The sequence below is a fragment of the Poecilia mexicana genome, unplaced genomic scaffold (assembly GCF_051168715.1).
Source record: "Poecilia mexicana isolate PSO_F unplaced genomic scaffold, ASM5116871v1 scaffold_5, whole genome shotgun sequence".
Taxonomy (NCBI): domain Eukaryota; kingdom Metazoa; phylum Chordata; class Actinopteri; order Cyprinodontiformes; family Poeciliidae; genus Poecilia; species Poecilia mexicana.
The window spans coordinates 26,822,903-26,845,191 of NW_028263374.1; the positions used below are offsets into that span (position 1 = coordinate 26,822,903).

At 37.8% G+C, this 22,289-nt stretch overlaps 1 protein-coding gene across 1 annotated transcript in view; it reads right to left on the reverse strand.

The window, feature by feature from the left end:
• The window catches only part of slc12a5a (solute carrier family 12 member 5a), a 146,510-nt gene that overhangs the window by 30,982 nt on the left and 93,239 nt on the right, over positions 1–22,289 (reverse strand). Inside the window, exons 2-4 of the mRNA XM_088005814.1 lie at positions 15,246–15,346; positions 14,682–14,819; positions 1,261–1,407 (exon numbers count right to left, since the gene is read on the reverse strand). Of these exons, the coding sequence (XP_087861940.1) occupies positions 1,261–1,407; positions 14,682–14,819; positions 15,246–15,346 (386 nt within the window). The remainder of the gene's footprint in view (positions 1–1,260; positions 1,408–14,681; positions 14,820–15,245; positions 15,347–22,289) is intronic.

Below are 22,289 nucleotides of genomic sequence, written 5' to 3' on the forward strand. Positions count from 1 at the left end.
AGAGAACATCAAGGTGGTTCATGTTCAGTTTTCTTGTTTTTAGTGTCCAGTACCTGTGTCTGTATTATTTTCTGCAACACTGGATTCTTTTTAAAGAAAGCATGTAGTCCTTGTCCTTGTAGTAAGGAGTTTCTTTTATTTGCTGCTACATGCATATGAGAATCTGTAGAATCCAGTTGAGAATAAAAAGTGTCTCTTGGTTATAGAGCTTTATTTATTTATTTTTTTCTGCGCTTTCAGAAGTTAATTTTACATATAACCGTCAGATATATTTTTGGGAAATTTGCAAACAGTTTGTCAGCCAGTTTCTTCACAGTTGCAATCCACATTTTCATTTGACAGACTCTCTGATGCGGGTCAATCTCACAGTTGGAAATATTACGAAACAGCATTTATGCAGAAAATGACTTGCTGCAAAAATACACTCTTGAAATTGCCGTTTTGCTTACTTCAAGAATAGATAGGTCTGTTTGTGTTTGGATGTAAACAGCCATGATATTAACAGATGCACACAATTGTCTAGCAAGTACAAACCAGCACAGGACAGCGGAATAGCAATAACTATTTAAAGCGAACACTCTGTATATTTGCACACACTTGCTTGCTGGACTTCTGGCCAGGTAAACATAACACACAGCTCCACCAGGCTTGGCATCATGATGAATATGAATAATATTGTCTACTACAACCTAAACCCACATTACATTGTTCCTCTAATAAATATGCAATAAACCAACTAATCTGTATCTAAAAAGGCAACCAATAAATGTTTCATCAGCAGCTTCCCCTTCAGAAGAGTGAAAGCACATAAAATCTAAACGGTTTATATCTCATAAATTAGGATTAAACCGAACAGGGCAGACGTCAGTACCAATTCCAAGAAATCAGGCTTCAACCCGTATTCCAGTGGTTTAATAACATTGGTTTAACAACATGGATGCAGCAGCGGGATGATAATGCCTACTGAGGTAACTAATGTCTCTCCAAGTGTGTAAAAATAAATAAAAGATATATTTCTGGAATTATTAGGTATACAGAATCTCAAGCGTATAAAAGTTCACATTCAAATAAATGATGTATTAAATTCCCTGAAACTGACAAAATACAAATAGTGTGAAATATAAATATATTCCCACAGTAATTTCTTCTGAATCTTTACTGCTCCTGGGGCAGATGTTTGCTTTACAATTTTTAGAGTTCAAGGCAACTTGAGCATTAAGACAATATGAGTCTAAATGTGAAAGTAGGCAAAAGACTCACAGTGGTACAACACATGAAGACGATGATGAAGGTCCCGATGACGCCTCCGATTCCAACCAGCCAGGTCATCCTGAGGAAAAGGATCACTCCGAAAATGTTCTGGATGCAGGGCAGGTAGACGCCCATCAGGGTGCCAAGCTGAGGGGCCTGGATAAAGACGGGGAAAACAGAATAGTCGAATTTCACTATTCAAATTATAACTATTTTTTTGCGTGTGTTTTGTTAAACTTAAACTGTTGTCCTACTTTATGGTTTTGAATTCCAATAACCCATCACTTCTCAGAGGGTGCAGACTTGGCTCAGTGTCACTGCCAGATTGCTGTAAAACTGACTCCCCAGATGTGCATCATCAACAGAGACTTCTGCTACATTTTGGCAGGTATGACTCAGTGAAAATTGAGATAACACCAATGCATGCTGAGAAGCACAGCTTGAAAATCTGCTTTTGTTTAGATGTCTTGATAGAAGCAAACAGCACACATCATACTCATGTTAAAGAAAAATACACATTTATTAGTAGGACAGATGATTCCTACCAAATCCAAGTTTGCATCTTTTAGTGTGAGTGATTAATGTTGAGTCTGCTGCTGATGACCAACTGAAAGATAAATTCAATTAGTTTTTTAATCAAAGTGGGGTGTAAATATATTACCAGTTGTAGAAAACTCTCTCTGTTTTCACTGACAGACTAGCTCTAAAGACAAAAGCACAAGGTAAAAGCAGACTTCTACAAAACCAGAGACATTAATTGATGAAACAGTAATCTGGTGTCAAAATAAATGACTAGAGTTGAGTTGAACAGCTATTCTATGTTTTTCATATATTTTTTACAGCACTATATTTTTGTAACAAGCTGTGCACTTATTCAATCATATTTAGTGACAGATTGGGATGGTAACTGATGCCTTATGTATACCTGTAATTTTGCTTATTGTACTTGAAATTTTAAATCAAGACATTCGCTTCCTTGTTTGTCACTTCAGTTAGATTTGCATTTGAAGGTCTAACATTTCTTAGTTTAACTTAGCAGTAACTATAGAATAAATATTAATTTAAGACCTCCCATTCCTACTTTTTGTAAAGACGAGGTCAAGAAAGCTCATTTTGACTCAAAAAACAAAGAAATGTTGTAATCACGTGGATGCCATGGCAACAATCTCCTGAGTGCCTGGAGGGCATTAAAGGATTGCTTTACCATTTTCGTTCTTTGTAATAAACTTGTTCAGTTTTACAGTACTGTTGCTGCACTCTTGTCCCTAATGTGGATCAGCGAATAAACAGAAAGATTCCCTGAACAGCACCAGAAGGATAACTCAAGGACATATTTAAGACCATTTCTGATACGTGGATGCTAGAGATCCATTCTGTCACAGTTTACTCACAGAAAGCTTTTGTCCTTGATGTGATTGTGAATATACACCTGTTTGTTTTGTGTGTTATAGCATTTTGTCATCCTGAATGTGTACGTACCTGCACATCTGTGATGGAGTATTTTAAATCGGAACAACAAATGCAATGACCTTGCATATAACAGTGAAATATTCATTTCCTGCTCAAGGGCAGCTGGTCAAAGATGCGTAATTATCCCCATATACAGCCCTGACCCAGTTTACCAAGTGAAAGCATCGACCTCAGCTACACAGACGAGAAAACACACAGACTGTTGCTTCTCTCTACTGAACAAAGAATAACAGAGAGGATAAGTTGGCTGTGGTCCAAGTCTAAAATATGGCTGCCACAAAATGGCTAAAAAAGAAGAGCGATTCTTGGTACTGTGTTAGTATCCCTGGAGATTATTGTGAAGAAGGATTGTTTAAAAAATGAACAACATAATGAACAACCTTGAGCATCCTCTGCACAAAACAACAGAAGAACGACAGCGTCTTTAACTGGACGTTTCATCAGATTTGTTGTAATAATGGCCACAGCAGGAAGTTCTTCCTACCCACATTCACAACCACCTACAATGACCCTGAGAAACTTAGATAGTTTCAGCTACTACAACATTTTGTCAATTCAATATTTAGCTTGAAACCGTGACATGTAAAACTGAAAGAATAAAATGATAAAAACAAGAGTTTGGGAAATGAACTCCCATTTTGTTCCCTTATGGGAGGCTAAATAACACCAATAACTCCCGTTAATGTGACTGTTTAACTTTACAGGTGGGACCCCATAGGCTACAAAGCAGCAACTACCTCAAAGATAACATATTTTATTGAAGATTTTTCTTTTTTTTTTTTGGCTTACTAAAAAAACAATGGCAGTGTCATTTGGAGTAATTATAATTTTCTTTTATTAAAACAGGGTAATATTATTGGGTTTCTTTTGCTTTGTCTCACATTGCATTGCCTAAGATTTGGGGACATGAAATCTTCAATATCAGATTGTTGGCCTTGACATTACTGCATTGGGATTTCCTACCAATCCATCATAATGGATATTAATACATTATCCTGTTATAGCTAATGATTAATGTTGAAATATTTGAAGTTCATCTCAGACAGTTTGTTGTGCATTTGGTGAAATGTGTCTCAGTCATGCTCTCCTCCAGGTTACACTTTGACCTACTACCTCTTCTACAACTAAATCCCCCCAGCAGGGAGCATCTCAGCCTTCAGCCCCGCTGCACTTTAATCAACGATACGTGTCTTGGCCTCTGCAGGCTGCTCAAGGGAGCAGCTAATAACAAACCTCCTTCATCTCTGTCACATCCCTCGCCATATGACAGTGATTTAAATAGTCTGCCTTTTGTCTGTTGTATGTAAATCTGAGTTTCGCTCAATGTGACTGCGTCCTTCAATGGAGGAGATGATTTTTCATCATCCTGATGTTAAGGGCCTTTTCTAACTCAATGAGCCCAGAATGGGCTTCCACTTGCACAGCTGCATTTGTGATATGAAAGCCATATTTACTTTTTAGAAAGTATTTTAACCACCTGTACTAAGAACTGCATTGTTATTTTACAATGCACACAAGGAGAATCAGTGTGACTGTCTGTCTGTATCAGTCAGTATTTAGACCCCTGTAAAGTAGCTGGAAATAACAAATTAAAGAGTATAAAATCTAAATATGCCCAGTTATTTTAGGAATTCAGAAAATATAAATTACTACAGTTTAAATTCTTGCAAAGCTAACTGATTAAATGACATCTCTATAATATAAACATATGTCTCAGGCAATAATAATAATAATATTTGTTGATTAATAGAACAGAATAACACAAGGAAGCCCAAATTCTGTCTTTCTGTCTCACAAAACCTGACATAGTCACGTCGTTTAACCTCCAAAGCCTTTTCTCCATCTCCCATTAGGAATGCTGTAATTAATATGACAGAATTTGCATTGGCAGGACCTTCAGGGACTCAGTGTGTACTCTACAACAGCAGTCAGGTGTTGCAAGCAGACAGGTACGCCTGCGGTAAGCACTTTGCTTTTACATGCAAAACTGCTGTCACTGCACAAAGCAGGTTGAGGTCAGTTTGTAATAAAACAGGTAGGCCATTAAAGGAAAACCTGTGTGCATTTGGAAACTGTAGTATTCTCTGTTTTACTCTTTTGTTTATTTTTCCTTTATTTAACAAGGAAATCCCCACGGAGATCTCCAACTGTGCAGAAAAAGGCCTTCTTTTATAATACACTCATAAAAAGGTAAAAACATTAAAAAACATTTAAGTATTTTTTCTTCAGAGATAATGCTTCATTCAGTTTTATGAAACTGAATTATAGGTAGGTAGATATATGGAAAAAAGCACAATTATACATTACAATTTAAGCATGAAGTCACACTTAGACTTCAAAAGAGGAGTCTTAGGTACAATTTTACAGATTAAATGTTTTTGCTCTAACATAATTAACCGACGGAAAATATGTTTATGGGAAACATCACTCAACCAAAATTTTCTACAACCCTCTACAGTCTGCAAAATGTCACCTCCCCTGTCTGCTTCTCAACCCAATAGGGAAGCCGAAACAAGCAGACCTTCTCTGTTAAGCTGCTATGTGAAGTGCTCAGCTGAGCGTTGAATTGTAATCCAGACATAACAATAGGCAAGTTCTGAAAAAAAAACAAAAAAAACAAAAAAAAACAGTGTTTGTCTGCTTGAAAATCCTGCTTGTTACATGAGATGAACTGATAATGAACAACTGGAATTCAAGAACCTGAACATGATGAAACACCTCTGGGTTCGGTGATCAGAAACCCAAACACAAAAATGTGGTGAACTAATACATGCAATAATGACTTTATATTGGGAAATAGCCTGAAACAGATGGAACACTTGTGTATTCACTGAATTATTGACCCTGTGGGAAGGAAAAAGGCTGGGCGGTTATTGAAATTCTCCCTTTTCTATTTTCATTCAATTTGTGCATCATTAGCCTGTTTGTGGACAGGGAATGCAGACGCGACCGGCGTCTGGTCTCATAGATGCTTACACACTCACACAGAATGAGTCTGTTTAACGGGCTTTGAGCCAGCAGAGTGATGATTTCCCAGGAGAAAGAGCCACCAAGAACAAAGAGAACAGGAACTGTTGCAGAGCTACAGGTAGGCCAGCGTGGCACCACTAAACTAGGAAGAAACAGCTGCCCACCGACCCCTTGGGACATGGAAGCAGCCCGACGACTGAATGGCTCAGGTGTGCTTCACAAACAACGGGATTTTTTAATTCATCTGCTGTGACACCTACTTTAAAGTCACTGCCTCCTGCTGCTCCACAGTTAGACTACCACAGATTGTTTTTATATCTGCACCTCACTGGCTCCATGGACTTTGGAGGTCAAAAAGTTATTTTTAGACTTTATTCTTAATCTTGCATTAAAATTTCCCTAAATGAAATGATTTGTTTCTTCTTTTTTGATATTTTTATTTATTAAAGACATCTTCAAAATGTCAGGGTAAGTGACAGATGTTTGTGTCCTCAAACGTGAGGAGCATCAACTAACATACTGTATTGTAAATAGTCTTTAAATGTTACACACATGTTCATTATGCACATTTTTGGAAAAACTCAGGCACACCCTTTGGATTGCGAGTCTGATATTTTTTTATTTCTAATAGCTGCGCAATATTTTCTGTTTTGTTAGTCTTGCACAGTATATTAATATTATTTCTATTATGATTGTTATTGTTAATCTCGTTTTAAAACTAAATCATAGCTGCTCCTACAGAGCTGAGAAAGGCTGTGTCTCCAGACGAAAACCATAATAGACTTCCTCCAATCTGCATGGACAAATGATTCCAATTTTAATATTTTCTTGTTAGAGGTACGCTGAATTTAGGAGGTTTGCTGACAGGCCCAGTCTTTGTGCAGGGCTGCATTATTGAATGCAATACGAGTAAGCTCGTTTGATGTTTTCACATCTATTGCAGATCAGTGGGGTCGTTGCATTTGATGTTTAATTTACCAATTTCATAATACATCAAAGAAAATGCAACATGATTTTGTTTTGTCTCTCTACTTGAGCAGTGAGAGGAGGAGGGGGCATTTATTGTTTCATTACTTTCATTTCTGGCAGAAATAGAGGCATGAAGTGGAGCGCGAGCGGTGGGATGAGGTATGGGGGGAGGCAGGCGGGGGGGTTTAACAAGCAAGAGGGAGGCAGGCTGGGAGCTTGTAACGCCATCTCCACGCTCTGCTGGCCAAACAGGAGCTGATAGGGCAAATGTGTTTCTGCTCAGGTGTGTTGAATTATTAAACAGACAGCAAGAAGAGAGGCCGGCAAACATCCGCCTCCATGACCGGCTGTGGATGAAACAGTCAATCTGTGGTCGGGTTGGTTTGTGTGTGCAAAGGCATGTAAAAGCCAACAGTCGTCTGTAAAACCACTTTTTGCCGCTGCGTATCGGAGCAAATAAAAAAAAGACAAATACACGTGTTTCTAAGATAAAAAAAAAAAAGTCTTCACATATTTTCACGTCTTACTGGCAGCTCTGACTGGAGATTTCTTTGTGCACTCATCCACATGTGCTGCTGCACCCGATTTCGAATCCAGGCTTTCTGAGATTCAGGTCAGCGTGAAAACATGACAGAACAGAGAATAGGTGAATCTGAAAGGTGCAAGCATTCTTCAACAAATAAGCACAGAATTAGTGAGTCAGTTATCGTCATCCAGACAGTCTGCCTTTAAATCAGGCAGAAGAAGAACTGCTCACGATTCTTAAAGATATATTTTGTCTTTTAAATTGGTAGGTTTTTAATCTGGAATGGACAAAATCATCCAGATGACATGATCATGATAGTAATGATAAACTCCAATGGATATTTTTATAAAATCTATGAAAAATTTAAATGACTGATTACTTTTGAAGCCATTTCAGAAAAACATTAATGTTAATAAAAATATCGCTGAATGTAATCGATTTTGTGTGTTGATAAAAAAAACTCAATTGCATCATTTTTACTTATTTTTAGACCACAATTGACAGTACTGATAAAATTTAACCAAGTGACCGTGTTGAATTAACTTTTTATTATCATTTGTATATGGTGAACCACTTGAAGGAAATATTAATTTAATAAGCAGACAAGAGGCATAACTAACTCTGGAGGAGCCACAATGACTCAGAGCTCAGGTGGGAGACTTTCTCCATCAGATTTATGCACTGATTAAGCATAAGATTTTTCTCAAGAAAAGCATCAACTCACAGAGGCTTGACACAAAAAACACAACCATTTCAGATTTTTATTTGTAATATTTTAAAACTATGTATAATTTTTCTGCCATTGCACAAAAAATCCACACTTTTTATTGTCATGAATAACACAAACTATCCACTAAGTTCATTCCCTTCCCTAAGAGGGAGTGTCATATTAAAGACCAAGGTCCTACTGAACTATTAAAAGATTGAAACAATATTTTCAGTCATTACAGGATAAGAGGATGAGTTCTTTTCTATGCATGACTTAAGTAACTACCCAGTCAATTCAAAAATAATTAAAAAGGCTAATAAATTATGAAGATGTCTGAAGTCAGGTGGAAGAAAAAAGAAATCGACGCAGAACAAAACCTTCGGCTGAACCAGTTAGCTGAAAAATACATGAGCTGTGAAATTTCTATTTAGCGCCGCTGTAATAAATAACCTGAATTGACAAGAAGCGGGATTCATCCTTGGGAGGGCCACTGATGGGAATACCAATCTGGCACATTGGTCTAATGAGAGGGGCAGGATGTGAGGGGGAGAGTTTAAGGGCAGAGCTGAGAGTGGGATCATAAAACACCCAGAAAGGAAACATTTACAGGAGGGAACATTAGGTTGTAAAAGCCTAAGAGGAAAAGTGCATTGACAAAGACTCCCTATGAGTCTTGCCTAAAATATTCATCCAACAAAGCAGCAAGCATCATGTAATGAGGTATATCGTTTACTTTGCATTCGTATTAACTGACCTGGTTAATCTACTAATAAATTAAGGTCAGAATTTTGCACACTGCTATATAAAATTAAACAGAATGTGATGCATATGCAGTAAATCCTTGTTCATCCTAACAAGGAAGCTCCATTTAACTTGATAACCGAGGCACTAAAAGGCCAACTTGGAAATCCTGGCATTTTCATTTTCACAGATAGAGATTTCCCACTTTGCAGCCATAATAGCTAAGTGGCAAGTTCTTTTGACATGTACGACAAAGAACAAGGACTAAAGGTCTCGTGTCAAGATCTGAAGAGACTAATTCTGCTTTATTCTCTAGCAAGATGCATGAAGGTCTTCCTAAAACTCTCATTAGAGAAATGCAGCGTGCTTGAAAGGTGGAATAAGAACTGGAGAAATTACATTTGTCACTGAATGTCATTTATGTTGCAAATGACACTGAGCAAGAGTCACATTTGTTTCTGAGATTACTTGCACAAAAGGCAAGTTAGCTAGAGTGATGGAAAAGCATTGGATTTTCTTAACGTTTTAAGGACTGCATAGTTTTAATACACGCAGTAAATGCAACGCTCTCCATGTTACTTGAAGTATTTAGATTTCACATGGGACACTTTTACCATCTGTGCTTCAACTGCACTGAACTGCTCAGTCTGTATGTATTATTAAGGGTGAATAAAGTATTTAGAGCCTTTATATAAGAATAATAACTAATACATTCAACTACAATTGTAGCTCTACATTTTGTTTCATTTTTAAATTTTAGTACATTTTTGTGGGTTATTGAGTAGCTTTTGGGAACAAGTCAAAACCAAGAAATGTCACAGTGATGGATAGCAACAGCTGCACTTATGAACAGATGGTTAGGCAACTGAAAAGGTAGTTCATTTAGGCAGCAACTTTTCATTGTTAAAATAAAATATCAGGTGATAGAAAATTAAATTTAATACAAAAAGATAAATGTATTTACATGCTTTGGAAACTAGAACCACAAAAATAATTTATTTCTACCCTTAACTGTTGCAAACCTAACAGAGTGAAAATGCTTTTCCAAACTCTGCATTTTGATCATTTTCTAAGTGTTGATAGAGAATGTAAAGGTTTGTAGAATCATTTTTAAAATTGCATGTGTGCAAATTATGTTAACACACAGTTAGATTTGGCCTACTTCTGGCTCATATTTCATACTGTATAAATTAACAGTTTTCAGCGTTTAACGACAAAGTGAGACGTTCAGTCTGTTGAGTCACGAATGAAATACACATGAAATAGACACATAATAGTTGTGACCAATTACTATATATAATGACATAATGGTTGTGAAAATATTTGTAGGTGTGCAAATATTTCTGTTGCAGCCAATAGAAATCTTTCAGTTGGTTGAAAAATGTGACATACAATATCTATTCGACATACAGTAAGTAGACGCTTCACGCATGTCGTTTTGATTTTTTTTGTCCAGACTTCACAGATCACAATTCTTTAAGGGATTTTCTTGCACATCCACTGCGTTATAATTGGCTTTCATGTTGTAATGTTTTATTCAACCCACTTTAATCAGTGTCGCGGACTTCTAGTTTCCAAAAACCAATATTCCAACCAAAGGCCGTGGGTGTTAACAGGTGGTTTGATTTGAACGTACTTCCGACTTAATTTGTTTGAAAAAATATATTCTTTAACCAGTACCAGGAAATGAAACCATCCTTACTTATACTTTTTCAATCAGATCTCACACTTTTGTAGAAATGTGAAAAATCTTTGTGTTTCTTTAAATGCAATTCTGCTGGAAACATTCCACACTGCCTATAGAGTGATATGTGCATTGTACATTACATATGAGATTTAGAAGGAAAATTTGCTGGGGGATCAACTATGACCTGTGTGACCTCCAGCCTGCGCCGTCATGTCACACACCAACCAGTTCTTTAATCTTGGCTTTTCACACTGCGCCAAAGAAAGGCCGCTGCCTCGGCTTCCCTCTGCCTCTCTGACTCGAGGGTGCAATGATGAAGGAGATGGAGAATGAGGAGGGGTGAGCCGAGCGAGATAGAAAGAGGGAAGGTGACGGAGGAGAACGAGAGGAGTCGCTGTGTGAGTGATAAAGCGCCTCAGGCTGCCTTAATGAAAAGCCTCTCGTGGCGATGGAGAGATTGCCTCTGGAATGGGCTGCTGATGGGAGAAGCCACAGCTTGGTTCAAAATGCAGACTAATTAATGTGTTGAAGGGGCTGAGGTGACAGGGGGGAGATTAGAGCTACTCACAGTGCAACCTGAGCTAAGGGTAGCTGGACAAGTATGCTTTACATTCAGCATGAAGGGGAAAAACAACATGGGATTTATAGGAAATAGCTTAAATGTTTCCACTATTACTGTTTACCTGCAACAGTCTTACAATCAGATTATAAAACAGCAGATGCACAAACAGTGTGAAAGATTGTCCATCTAAAATGCAGGCTTACACAAATGGCGTTTCTATGGACTTAACCGTAAACAGCTGCTGCCATTAGCTCTTTTCCTGAGAGCATTTTATGAAGCAGAAACTTATCGTTAGTGCCTATAGCGCACTGTGTGGATTAGTTATATAAACTGAATATACTCCCAGGAACAACAGCTCTCCAAAGTGCTCGAACACATAAAAGCAAAATTATGTGGCTGGCTGGACACACCAGAAAGAAGACTGTAATATGACATTTGTTTTATTGAATCAAGATACTGAATGAAATACTGGTGTATTTTATGTTCGTTCAATAATGAAAACTTAGTTTGTTTATGATAAAATGTTTTAAAATGTTAAGGAAATTTCCATATTTATGTGTTTGACAATCACTGGGTCATAATTCATTAAGAAAAACAATTGGACTCTTTTATAACAGAATTTAGTTCTAAACCTTTTTATTCAATAATTTGTCTTAAAATCTGTTGCAGCTTTAGCGCCCTTTATATTTCTGCCATGTTTTTATTTTATTTCTATTTGCTCAAGTTGAGTTGGAAACAATGAATGAGATTATTCAAATATCCTTTTAATCAAATTTTAAAATATTTACATATATAACTGTAGTGAAATAACAAACAAATCACACACAATCAATTTCAGTGTAACTGACATGAGAACATCATCTCTAGTTACTTTTGTTTGTCTTCACATTCATTTTTATAATACAATCTTTTTTTCAAATAAAAATGACAAAGATAAACTGGAACATTATGTACACATTTTACTCTGTTTAATGAAACTACAATCCATAAATGCAAGTTGATGTGTTGAGGGACCTCACTCTAAAAGCGAAGATCGTTACTTAACTGAAAGGACTGCATTGAGCATAAAAGTCAAAACTTATTTGAAGCTGCCATTTGGTTATTTCATCTTTCTTTCATAGAAGCTATCTTGGCATACCAAATAGTGAAGTTATATTTTTAAGCCATAGGAGGAGTGTAGGACTACATAGTTTATGTTTACAATAGTACTTGGATAAAACAGGTTCCAATCACATCTCTCCCTAATACCAGTCACTGCATCAGAATAATCACTCATACCAGAATAATCACTCCTCTTCAGGTCTTAAGACACAGGGGAAATGTGTCTTGGTGCAATTGTTTGTAAAGGTGTGAATACACGAGACAACGATATTATTCAGGTGTGAGGGTAATTAAAACATAATTAAATAATGTTACTACAGTAAAAATATGAATAAACCATTCATGCCATCATCCACTGATGACACAGATATCCAGAAAAATGTTCAAGGTTTATTTTTGTTATTCCACTATACACCTGAGTAATCAGGAAACCAACAATTCACTCCTGAGTTCAGTAATCTGTACAAGTTATTTCACTCTTGGTGTTTTCAAAGGCTTGCTGCATCTACTGGACTCATCTGGAGGGAGAATCTGATAATGTGGGAACTCCGATCTCCTGGGTCAACAACATTGATTTGCTCCAAGGTGAAAATGCTAAAATGAACACCTGTGTCAAAGTAAATCAAAGCCTCGGAACAGAAAGGAGCGGAAAAGTGACAGGAACAAATATGGGAAAAAGCAAAAAGTGAGAGAGAAACTCCAGCTGATTGGACACCTGGAATGACAGACATGTCAAAGGTCATGAAAAAAGCTGTCAACCTGTCACTGCTTTGGCTCTTCAAAGCCTTAACGTCGTCTTACATCACACGGGCTGACTGAAGAAAGAAACTTCTGAAAGTCACTGTCTGCCCCAGTTATTTTTATATCCCTCATTATCTGCATCATCTTTTATCATTTCAGCTATGCAAAATAAGCTGCTGAGAGGCAAAAATCATAATTTCCCACCGGACTGATAATATAGCTGCACCTGTGTCAATCAAATCAAATGCAAGGGAAATTTGTGAAAGTTGAACTCCATTCTACTGGCAACCATCAATCGCCAGCAGCAGAAAATACCACAGGAGGGTGTGAGAGAAACTAATAAGCTAGTGGCATTTAAGATGCAATTCAGTAACATAAACAGGGGATCTTTAATAACAGAGAATTGACCACACCTTTAGCGGTGAGTGTATTCCAAAAATATTAGAAAACTGTTCTAATAGGGATTCATAACGATAACTTATTTGGTGAACAAATCTATATTTGGCAACCCATAATCACCATCCAAAAAAAAAAAAAAAGAAGAAAAAAAAAGAAAACACACACACAACAGCCCTTTCCGACCGAGGAGGTAATTTTATTCATTGAGACAAATAAATTATTTTACCCCAGTGCAATTTTAAATGCACTGGAAAGTGATGTATTGATGCATACAAACTCATATCGAGTAAAGACGTAGATTGGTGTAAGTTGATTTTAGTAATTTGTTTTATGAGACATAATTTTTCATAACAAAAGCCTGGCCTTTGTGCAGACAGCTTAAACTATCATTGAAATTTTATTATCTGTATTGCAGATAATGGCATCATTAGTCTATGCTTCATCACGGTGGCAATGCAGCAACATTTTATGTTATTGATAAGCTGGAGAATACGCAGTGAGCAACTGCAAGATGATTTTTTTTTTTAAATGTCTCCAAGGTTAAAAAAGTAAAAAGGAATTCCAGAAAATCTTTTTACTGTATCGTAGTTTTCACTACAACACACTACAATGATTTCTAGTTTTTACTGATTATGCATTACATGGCCATAACATTCTGACCAGAGACACATTCAGTGAAAAAACATTGATTTTCTCATTATCATGGCTCCTGGTAATGGACAGGATATATCTGGGAGAAAGTGAACTCACTGCCCTTGAAATTAATGCGCGAGAAGGAAAGAAATGGCCAAAAGTAAAAACTTCAGAAACTGACAGTACCCTTGTTAGGATCACTTGGCAGCTCAGAAATTGCTCCAGCACTGGTGGAAAAAGGTCCAGTGGATGTGGCTCAGTATGACCATAAACTGATCACAATAGGATCATAGGGAAGCAGTGAAGGGCAGCGTCTGCAAGGTCTCAAGTGACAACAGAGGCCAAATGAGGATCAAAACCGAATAGCACTGCAATGGATGAAGGTTATTTTTGATCTCATAACCTTTTAGTCTTCTTCTAGTCTTAACTGTGGCCCAAGTCCACCGGTTATCAGGGGAACCAGGACGTACTGAGCTAATGGGATCAGACTGGGATCAGACAGTGTACTGAAAAACAAGCTTTTGCAACCCAGGTTAATGTTACTTGGGGGGGGGGAGGGAACATTCTTAAACCATTATCAGAAATAAAGACACCTTTTTAGATGGAAAATAAAGGGTCAAAAAACATTAGAAGTCAAGTTACCTTCTGTTTAAGCACTTAGGATTGACTGGGAATCTGAACCACTAATGAACATGACCTTCATCAACGCTCATGTTTGTAGCACATGTCAAAGTAACATCCACAGGAATGGCGGGACCCAAAGGTTCCAAGAAGAATATTGCCCAAAGTATCACACTGCATGTTTTCTGATCTACTCAATACTGAAGGGGAGTAGCTTTGATCTTAGGACTGTTAGGATTGATGTCTAATCTCCACCATTTGCTGAATATCTGCCGTCTAAGATCACATTTATGGAGGGTACCTTGACGGGTTTCTTGCGCGCTGACTCTGCCTCATTGTTCTCAGCCTCCTCGTGCTCCTTGCAGCCTTGGGGAAGGTTGGAGTAGTTGGCCAGGCTGCTGAGAAGAGACGACACCATAGGACTGGTGTCCATCTCCTCCTGTAGAGACACCAATACATGGATACCATTAGTTAGCAGTGGTGTGAAGATTCTATTAATCAATGGTGTATAACTGCTAACTTGATTGATTCCTGAGTCATCTTTCCAAGAGCAAGAGAAAGAACTCACACCATGTTCCTTATTAGATCCAGAATCCCACTGAGAGTAGATTGTAAATACATTTGTGCAAGGCTGTGGTAAATTGCATTGTTTAGGCTCTTTCCTGTAGCAGTGTAAGAGTCACTTGTATTAACACAAGGTTCCCATATGCCCTTCACACAATAACTACCCTCATTAATCGATGTCAGGCGCCCTTTTCAAAAACTAAATAGTGAGAATGAGTAAACCCTGCATCCAAGAGTCAATGCTGAACATGTGTATTAAACTTCTGAGTGTGTTGGTGTGTCTGCACAGAGTAGATTTTACCTCAAACAAGGCCATGTTCTTGCCATCATATTGCTGGCTCTTTTCAGCGGCAGCTTCACTGCTGTTGATGAAGGGGCTGCTCTCTTTGGGGTTACTGTCACCTGAGAGAAGCAACACATATACAAGATCCTTTTAGACTGTACTGCAATAAAACAGACGAAAAAATGAGCAAACCTACAGGGAGATTAATGCAAAGTCAGTTTCTTCAAGTTACATTAAGCTTTTTTTTTCGGGGAAACAGTACCTTTCAAAAGAACACATACTTTAAAGGAGATTACGTTTTTCTGTTTAAGTGCAGAAAGACACACATAATGTTTAAAGTACAGGACGTTAGCCAAGAAAGGACGGGAGGCTTGTCATCTCTGTCAGAGAGGCAAAGAAACAGAATGAAAGCTAATGGACTGTGCAATCGCAATATGTGCGGTGCTATATATCCCATATGTCCAAGACTAGAAAATCTCAATCTGCCTCATGCTACACTAAAACAAAGACTGTCCCTAGTCTAAAAACGATTACCACTGAAACATCACAAGGAATCCTTTCCAGCTTCTTTGTCAACAAAACCCTGAGAGGACGAAGCAGAGTGATGTTATTTTGGGTGACAGCTAGCTTAAGGCATCAAGGCTCGATGTAGTAGCATCTGTCCACAAGTTCCCACGCCCAAACCGAGAGCAGGTCTGAAAACAAAGCAAAAAAAAAAAAAAAAAAGTGACGGAAGGTTATAACTGGCTCCCTGTAACTAGTGGGTTGCCTATTTGAACCTTCGCTCTGTCGTTGGGGAAGGCACTTCCCCCGCCTTGCTCACTGGTGATGGTCAAAGGGCCCAGCGGCTCAGAATGTGCAGCAGCTTTGCCTCTGTTATTCCGCCCCAGAGGCAGCTGTAGCTTACCATCTCTGGGGCTTACCTCTGGCATCAGAGAATGTGTGTATGAATGGATGAACGACTGATTGTTGTGTAAAACGCAACAAATTTGATAAAGTGCTATGTAGGACATTTACCATTTGTGATTTTCAATCCATGATATCATAGACACAATCAATGGCCTTGATAACACCAGATCTCCAGCACTACTATATAACACATCTGATGCTTAGTTGGTTCCTTTACAACCATAGCTCTTGCTTTCATTTGTTGGCTACATGTATTTATTGGTAGACTTAATTAAGGTAGATGTTTATTTTGCTGGAATTGCACAGGCTTTATTATCTCTTTAATTAGGCACCAATTTTAACTCAGTAGGTACCTTTGCTTTGTATGTCACTGTGTGGCACTCAAAGATGTAAAATGACTTGAAAGAGGTCAGCTTAGTTTCTGATGAATGTCAGATTATTTAAAAACAAATAATAAAACAAAAAGACTGGCATAAATTAATTGAATATTTAATTGGAAAATTTGGCCAAATCATTATCTTTCCAAAGCAGGTTGCTCATGTTCAGGCTTGTGTCAGGCTGCAGCTTATCCCAGCAGTCACACGTTTAGAGGTGAGTTACAGCCAAGACAGATTTTCCATCACACGGTTACTGAACCTTTTTACTGCACAGCATAGTATCCTCTGTTTGAATGATTACATGTGGTATAACCAGCAGCAATTAATCAGAAATAATACCAAAATGCATAATAATCCTGTCACAATAGTTAATCATTTTTATAGCAGTAATGTGAAACATTGGGCTGTTTGTTTTGGTGGGAAACCATAGCAGTCCACATTCAGAAAGTAGACTGCTGTGGTTGCAGATTACCATTATAAAATGGTATAATTGGTACAAGTAGTTATAAAGACTCCAATCTAACATACAATGGCAACAGAAGCTTGGATTTACATGTCCATTTTACTTGTATATTTTAACAGTTCCACCAAACAAGTTTAGCTTAATCTGCAGTAGATCTTCATCAATATAAAGTTAAATGTCCCTTAGCAGCTTCAAGAGAAACTACACACTTTCTGTAGTTACCAAGAAGCATCTAGCATCTTAAAAGTTAATGGGACAACTTCCTATTCCCATTAAACAGTACACTAAGAAGACATATTCTTTAAGGAGAAAATAGGTACCAGAAAACCCATTAGTGAAAAAGTACAGTATGACTCTTCAAAACCAATATTAACCAAATGCTTAAGCCCTAAAAATCAAAACTGACTTGTACTGTACCCCTTTTTTATGTTTTTAAACACAATTTCAGACAAATTTTGCTTTCTCAGAATTAAAACAGAAAAATGCACACATTTTTGTATGTGCTTCCCAATCAGCTTATTAGACTTTTTATTTTTTGTTAAATTAACATCATGTGCATTGTATAAAAGTTAGAGTTAGACCAAAATGTAAAAGGAGAAAAAAAATGTTTTGTTTTTTTTTTCTTGGAGAACTTTATTAACCATCTGGCCATATTAAAATATACTTTATGTGGAATAGAATAGAATCAAGCAGCTGTGAATAACCAGCAATAGGCCAGGTTGCAGATGCTATCTAATGACACAGAGGGTCTGTTAACAAGTTTATGTTTTAAAAAAAACCCTGTTTTAATAAAAATTTGATGAATAAATGAGGTTAGTGTTCATTTTAAGGTGGTTAACTTTGAACATCATTTAGTTTTTACCTGTATGAACTGAACTGTTAAGTGTGAACTGTGACAACACTGACCCCGTCATCAATCAAACCATCAGAAAGCACCACAGGTGCTGAGGATGAATAGAAATCTCATAAAAACTGCGGTATTACAACTAGTCTGAGTAGAATGACTAAATTCAGAAGCACTTTGTGCAGCACAAATGACAAAGGTCTTGGTCTGAAGGTTGCGCAGTGTCAACTGTCTCATTTGCACCTTCCAGCATAACTTGAGGGAGACAGCAGATTGCTCTCCCTCTGGCTCTCGGTCTCATCTTGGACTGAACACTGTGAGACTGAGTTATTTATAGCCAAGTTGCTGCAGCCATGATGTCGGAGCAGCGCTAACAGACGGCACGCCGTTGTACAGAGACAACGCAATAGGGCCACTCAGACAGAGGGCACAGAGAAAAGGGGGCAGCGTTGAAGGATCCTTTAAAGAGCGCAGAGGCGAGAGAATTAAAAAGGTGGCAGTGGGGTGAAGGAGGTGAAAGAGGAAGAATGCAGATGAAAAGCTGGAGGGACACAGATAGATGGTGAGAGAGTGAACTGGGAAAGGGAGAGCGATAAAGGCTTGGGATGAAACGGGGAGCCGCAGAGGGACGGTAGAGCCACACTTCTGTCTGGCTGTAAAATGTAAAAGCTCCTGCAACATTCAAGGTTCAGTTCACTCTGACCTGCAGGTTAAAATAAACATGGCTGGTAAAAGGGAGACTAAAGTGTCCTGCAAAGGGCTGAGAGAGCATGTGGATTATTTCATTATTTTACCCTCCGTTTCCATCATCTGTAAATTACATCTATAAACGGTGATGGATGGATGGATGGATGGATGGATGGATGGATGGATGGATGGATGGATGGATGGATGGATGGATGGATGGATGGATGGATGGATGGATGGATGGGAAAATGGGAAAGAGTAGAGTGGACCCCAACCTATTCACAATTCAGTATTTGTGGAAAGCATGCCTACTTACAGATTTTTTCATAGAGCATATTTGAAATATTGGAAAGCAAATGCAACTTGGGAAGGTGAAATATTTTGCAGTTCTACTTCACATGCTTTTGGCTGGTTCTGCAAGGCAACCAATCCTGGAGCAGCATTCATTTTCCTTGGCGGTGATTGGTTGTACCCCCAAGAGCGGAGATATGGAAAACTGTAAACATGAGCTTCTGCGGGTGTTCTAAGACAGCTTCTACTGTGCATATTAATACATATCGGAGTATTTTTGGTGTTTGAATTGTTAAAACGGGCCTGCACACATTTTTTTTTGGGTGGAGGGTGGTGGGGATCTGAAGCATTTGCTGACTTTAGCTATTCATGGATGGCTGAGCTCTATAATCTACAACATGCACAACTAATTCTTTCTAGTCCACATCAACATGCCTTTATCAAATTACAGTGACTACTGATAAAAACATAAAACCTAAGCAAAATAACTCATTGTGTTGCAGTCAGTGCTGGGATTAAGTTATAATGCCATGAAGAACCGTGAACCTGCAAGTATCGACTAAAATTCAGCTGGTGAAATGACTAAATTTAAAAACGTGTGATAACACAGTGTGTGTGAAATCACACAAGGTAGGCCTTGTGTGATTTAAAGGCTAACTGAAGGCTAATTGAAACCTTCAGTGTATTACTGTACAACACTACACGCACCTCTCCTTGTAGGGCAAAATGGGAACATTTTACAGGTTTTTGACAAAAATCTCATTAAAATTTCACCATAAAAGGCATTCAAATTTCTGAATGTATTTGTAAAAGGCTTAAAAGCGTATAAACAGAGCAGTTTTGAAAGGACTAAAAGGACAAGTGTTAACACCTAGAAATGCACAGACCTGTGGGGGAAAGGCACAAAGACAATTATTCATTGTTATTGGTTAACTCTACCTGAATCATTTCTTCTTATCATCTAATAATTTAAATCTCCTCCTTCAAGGAAAAAAAATTGATTCCCTCTTTTTTGGGCAGTTCTGAGACCAGTTTTGCCCCAAAGCAGCTTATCCATTCTCAGACTGATGGGATCTCTACAACAATGGCTCCTCGCTATCAAAGCCTCTATATATGGTTGAAATTCAGAGCTTCACCACTCAATGAGTGTCTCTCTGTCTTCGCAAATCCATCATGAAATCACTAAAGTTTCACTTCAGAGATTTTTTTAATAGTTGGTGCTTAGTGCACAGAGGCTTAAACAGAGCTTACTGTCATTCCATCAACAAAATGAAAGAATTCTCCTTTCTGGGATTGTGTGTGTGTGTGATTTACGTGCCCATCGTTCTTTTATGTAGATATCACATCATCCCCAAAATAATGTAATATCAAATGACACAAAGTGAGTCTCAAGTTAGATTGTGTTTTATTTCAAAATACAGCAAAGATTTTGTAATAATCAGTATTACCATCAAAATTGCTATGGATAATGAAAGTTTTAGTTTTAAACTATCTTACTTCAGCTGCATGCTTAAAAATCTCATTTGCAGAGGTATGTGCTTCTATCAGATATAAATCGTTCAAACCTTGACTTTTAATTCTGGAAATAATCCTGTGAGGTCTGCATGCAGTGGATGTGAACCCCAGCTCTGATTTATCATCTGGTTTTCAGTTGTTGAGTCCTTTTAAGTCATCTTAAATCACAAGCAACTCAAATCATTCTAGGCTCTGCAACAGTAAAATGTTGCCTTCAAACACCCTGTGTTACTTTCACTGCCATTATCAAATGTCTATTGCCAGTGACATGCATTTTCCGATTAATAGATTTTTTCATAGAGCATTATGAAAATATTTGAAAGAAAATGCAGCCTGGAAAGCTGAAATAACAAGCTGCAATGCTACTTGACACTATTGGCTAGCATTCACAAATCAGCCAATCAAGGAGAACCATTCATTTACCTTGGCACCAACAGGCAGCTACCCCCAAGAGCAGAAATATTCACACTAATGATTTTGTATACAGTATTTAATCCCAGACCATGGTTGATCTTAGCTTGATCAGTCCATAAGAACTGTTTTAAAACCAGAGTAGTTCTTTAGGATGTCCTATCTTTTAGTTAGCAATCTAAGTACAAATTATTTTGTACTTATTTTAAATTATTTTCTACTTGTATAAAAATAAAAGAAATAAGTATTTAATTTCATCAAATTATGATCCAAGTTGACCTTCAGGTAATAGATAACTATAAACTAACACAATATGAGATAACTACCTGCATAACTTCAGCTAAGTGGGTAAAACCTTTATCTTTTAGATTTATCTTTTATCATAAAGCCTTGAAAAACATTAATATTCTTTGAACCTTTTCACATTTTGCTGGATTACAACCATACGTTTTAATGCACTTTATTTTGATTCCATATGATAGACCAACATATAGTTGTTCAAAGTGATTTGCAGTGTTCATGAAGGTCAAAAAGTTACATTTTAACCTGCCACTCTTCCATAAAGGATTGAAGTTCTATGGAGTGCATGATTCATGCTGACAGATTCTTATTCCTGAACGGGATTTCTGCAGCTCCTCTGGAGTAAGAGGTTGCAGAGTAAACAGGGTGGAATCCATTTTCCACATTTCTCCTCTCTGCCCTCTCCATTTACACCAATACACATTCAAAAAAGTTCAAGGAATAGCACTTTAAATGTTTTAGTGTGAAGTAAAATGTCAGGGGAAACAGGTGAAGGCCTGTTTTGCAGCTCAAACTGCAAAACAGATAAAAAAGGAGCCATGGAGAATAATTTGGTGAGAACTATTTGACTTTGCTTTATTGATCTTTCCTATGAAGTGGTGAGGTGGCGACACTCACAGCTTTTGCTGTCTCACCCTGCCTGCACTGTGTCACACAGTCTTTGTCTCTGAGAACTGACCCCAAGAGGACGAGCCGAAGAGCTTGATGCTTAGTCTTGAGGAGCTGACTCAACACAAGCTCTGGGGCCACTTGTTGGTTTGGCACATGCATTCAAACAAGTGCGTGTGTATGTGATGCTGCACGTGCGTGTGATTGGCTCACACCCTGTTAACTGTGCGGGTACAGCAGCAGAGGAGCATCTGCGGCCAATTAATCTCAGCCTGGGAACAAGCGGCTGGATTTCAGCCATCTTGTATGAAAACATAGACTACGGCTGTGCTGTTGAAAATAGTAAGAGTTTGTATCCGAAACGTATTCATAGATACTTCATGTGTGAAATTGCACACACAACATCCCTTTTCACAGTGTAGTGAGTTTACACTACTTTAAGTGACAGCAGAATTTAAAAGGAACATAAATTATTGAAACCAAGAAGTTGGATTTTCTGGCGATGTTTCCCTCCAGTGTTTTGTGCGACAGCAGCAAATCCATGTAGATCAGGATTTCACTCACTAATTCAACTGTCTCTTCATCGTTCAGCTACATTAATTCAAGTCTGGCATTCGAAAGTAAATGCCTCTTTGTCAACTGGAAGAACAAGTAAA